The sequence below is a fragment of the Branchiostoma belcheri genome, unplaced genomic scaffold (assembly GCF_001625305.1).
Source record: "Branchiostoma belcheri isolate BF01 breed outbred unplaced genomic scaffold, Haploidv18h27 scaffold127, whole genome shotgun sequence".
Taxonomy (NCBI): Eukaryota; Metazoa; Chordata; class Leptocardii; order Amphioxiformes; family Branchiostomatidae; genus Branchiostoma; species Branchiostoma belcheri.
Window position 1 is genome coordinate 38,991 of NW_017802680.1, and position 3,673 is coordinate 42,663.

Sequence of the window (3,673 nt, forward strand, 5' to 3'; positions counted from 1 at the left end):
GTCATCTTCTGCCGCCCCGAAGAAATCTGCTTGGAGATTAATTTGACCCATGGAGCTAGTAACATGAATTACTAGTTACAGCGCATGCTCATTGATTACATCCTTTTCAACTGTATTTTGCTCATGTTTGGGAGACCTTCAAGCTTCACCGCTGTCGCAGTTGACAGGCAGTTTTGTGTACATACAGGATAGTTTGTTGATGAAGGTTAGACATCAAGGTAAACAATACTCATAGGAAATTCAAACTCTACTACTGGATAAATTACAGAGATAATATCCGGACGTCTCGAGTGACATTTGATTGACAAACCGAATTTGATTGATCGTCTGTTTTAACTCCTTAGCTTTTTTAATCTATTTCATTGTAAATGCCTGACAATTCAGACTTATTGTCTGCAAGAAGGTGTGTGAATAAAGTTTCAAAGACATCCACCTATCATTATCCAGTAGTAGAGCTTGAATTTCCCATGAATACAGGATGGTTTTGTGTACATACAGGATGGTTTTGTGTACATACAGGATAGTTTTGTGTACATATACATACAGGATGGTTTGCTTATAAAGGATCAGCTTCCGCTTTCCATGTTGAGAAACATCACGTGATCACCCCAGGCGCCCCTCCGAGCGCAGGTGGGGGAGGGGGGTGACCTTGACCGCACGTTCAAGTTCAACACAAAACCAACACATTTTCCAGCATGTGGCTTCCAGGAAGCCGCGATAGGCCCCGGATGTTGCCCCGCCCACTCACGCGAACTGCAACATCCCGCGGGTAAAATTAAAACCATCTAAAGCGCTTGCAGGGCGGCAAAACAAAACAAATCGAATGAAGAAATTTGTCTGAAATTGATATTTATTTATCATCACTTTTATTTTTATTTTCTTTAGCCTGGGTAGCCCGCTCAGTCATTAGACACTGCTTGACACTTGCTTGTTTACTTTAAAGTGAAGTCAATCAACACGGATAAACAATCGTATTTACCACGTAGACAGTTCAGCGTTTCCCTACTCGTGTAGCAGGTTGTACAAACGGGTTACAGTTTAGATTTCGCCTGCGTTTTTTCAACCCATCTGACTCTGAACCGATCCCCGGGGAGGTCGTGGTCCCATTGGCCCTTCAGGATCATCTTCGCTGCCATTCGTCCGATTTCGTCACATGACTTCGCCGCCCACCCGTTGCCACCCAGGGCCACGCCCAGCGACGGGGTTACCATGGCAACGTACAGCTGTTCTGTCGGCGTCTTGACCGTTACGCATGCGTCGCCGTGGACAGAGAGCGGCTTCACTCCTGAAAATGAGTTGGAAAAATTTTATTTCAGCTTCTATGAGATGAACATGTAGATTGTAGTTTGTGATGACTATTATTGGGAAAAATTGTAAGCAAAAGCAAAATCGTCTATGTAAATTTTGTATTCATCTTTAGATCTCGTGATGAAAACTTTGTAGATTCATTTTTCACCACGTGATCCTCATTTCTGTTGCAATAGAAAATACAAATTTAAAAAAATTATTTTTCAGCACACGCACCCGTGACGCCAGCACACGTACCCGTGACGTCGGCACACATACCCGTGACGTCAGCACAAGGACCCGTGACGTCACCACAAGGACCCGTGGCGTCAGCACACGTACAAATGACGTCAGTACACGTACCAGTGACGCCAGCACACATACCCGTGACGTACACACATACCCGTGACGTGTGCACACGTACCGGTGACGAGTTCCATGAGCGCGGCCGCCATGACGCGGATGGCGTCCGGATCCCCGCCGGACAGGAACCAGTCCCGGACCTGCTCCTCACTGTGCAACAGCGCCTCCCAGCGGCCGCCGTGCCCGATCTTCAGGTAATACTTGCCTGCGAGGGGGAATGTGAAGTTACATGTTCCGTGCAGATGGAAAAGTTTAAAAGAGCATTGATATTTTCTCTAGCAAATATGGCCAGTTTTTACCACATAAGTTATTTGTAAAGAAACGACAATGAAAGAGCCAGGCCAGATGGGCAGATGTAGGCAGAAGACTTGAGATCCAATGTTTTATTTTTCCTCCTGCTCATTTTTCTATGTCCGTTGTATTTGACAATGCGTATGTACGGACGTGAATAAAGTGCCAGTTTCTGTCTCACCGTCGGGGTAGCGAATCGGCGGTAGGATGTGTGTATGCGTATGTACGGACGGGGATAAAGTGCTAGTTTCTGTACGGACGTGAATAAAGTGCCAGTTTCTGTCTCACCGTCGGGGTAGCGAATCGGCGGCAGGATGTATGTATGCGTATGTACGGACGTGAATAAAGTGCCAGTTTCTGTCTCACCGTCGGGGTAGCGAATCGGCGGCAGGATGTAGAACCATTTCCCCGGGTCCGTCGGGTGCCGGTAGACCATGCTGGGCATGCGCTGCAGGCGATCGGCGTCACTCTCGCTAATCTCCACCTGAAACACAAGAAACTAGATAAGATTCGAGGCAAACAGAAGTCCGCAAGAACAAGGCAGTTAGAAAATGTTACTATTTCGTCATTTGGATCAAATTTGCAGTTCGGACCTGGTGTGAGAGAATTGCATTCGTCATTTGGATGGTGACGTATTAAAGCCGACTGGCCGGTGTATGGGGTAGCTTCACTCGTCACTGCACCTAAAAGAGAGATGGAAGGACTGCAAGAGATGCCGTTCAGCTGAGGAATATTTCCACTCCACTCATACTGCGTATTACGCTCTAAGATATTTATTTTTCGATAAAGGAAGACGAAGACAGCTGCCGTACCAGTGCAACTGTCTGTCCGGTGGGTTAGGATAGGGACGTACAGTATGCAGTACGGTACTAGATATACCAATGCCGTACCGGTGCGACTGTCTGCCCGGTGGGTTAGGATAGGGACGTACCTAGTGCGACTGTCTGTCCGGTGGAAGGGTTAGGATAGGGACGTACCAGTGCGACTGTCTGTCCGGTGGGTTAGGATAGGGACGTACCAGTGCGACTGTCTGTCCGGTGGAAGGGTTAGGATAGGGACGTACCAGTGCGACTGTCTGCCCGGTGGGTTAGGATAGGGACGTACCAGTGCGACTGTCTGTCCGGTGGGTTAGGATAGAGACGTACAGTATGCAGTACGGTACTAGATATACCAATGCCGTACCAGTGCGACTGTCTGTCCGGTGAGCCTGACGTCCGGCCGGAGCCCCGGCGGCAGCAGGCGGCGGAACGTGGTGAAGGCTCCCGTGGCCAGCAGCACCCGCCGGGCGTGTATAACGGCCCCCGTCTCGGTCCGCACCGCCAGGTTGGCGCCTGCGCGTCTCGCCCAGCCGGCAGGGGCTTCTACCGAGGAGACCACGTCATCAACCACGTCACACCCCTGGAACAGAACACACTTCTAATGTAGCAAAACACGTCACAACCCTGGAACAGAACACACTTCTAATGTAGCAAAACACGTCACAACCCTGGAACAGAACACACTTCTAATGTAGCAAAACACGTCACAACGCTGGAACAGAACACACTTCTAATGTAGCAAAACACGTCACAACCCTGGAACAGAACACACTTCTAATGTAGCAAAACACGTCACACCCCTGGAACAGAACACACTTCTAATGTAGCAAAACACGTCACGAACAGCGTTACACCCCTGGAATGTAACAGATTTCTAATGTAGCAAAACCACGCCGCACCCCTGGAACGACGTG

General features: G+C 48.8%; 2 protein-coding genes across 2 annotated transcripts in view; one reads left to right on the forward strand and one right to left on the reverse strand.

Moving 5' to 3' along the window:
* Positions 1–789, forward strand: part of LOC109463489 — a 2,043-nt gene extending 1,254 nt beyond the window's left edge. The window contains exon 2 of the mRNA XM_019760323.1: positions 613–789. Coding sequence (XP_019615882.1) covers positions 613–789 — 177 coding nt within the window. The remainder of the gene's footprint in view (positions 1–612) is intronic.
* Positions 790–953: 164 nt separating this feature from the next.
* The window catches only part of LOC109463490, a 17,751-nt gene continuing 15,031 nt past the window's right edge, over positions 954–3,673 (reverse strand). The window contains exons 10-13 of the mRNA XM_019760324.1: positions 3,124–3,339; positions 2,308–2,425; positions 1,712–1,855; positions 954–1,285 (exon numbers count right to left, since the gene is read on the reverse strand). Coding sequence (XP_019615883.1) covers positions 1,032–1,285; positions 1,712–1,855; positions 2,308–2,425; positions 3,124–3,339 — 732 coding nt within the window. The 3' untranslated portion in view covers positions 954–1,031. The remainder of the gene's footprint in view (positions 1,286–1,711; positions 1,856–2,307; positions 2,426–3,123; positions 3,340–3,673) is intronic.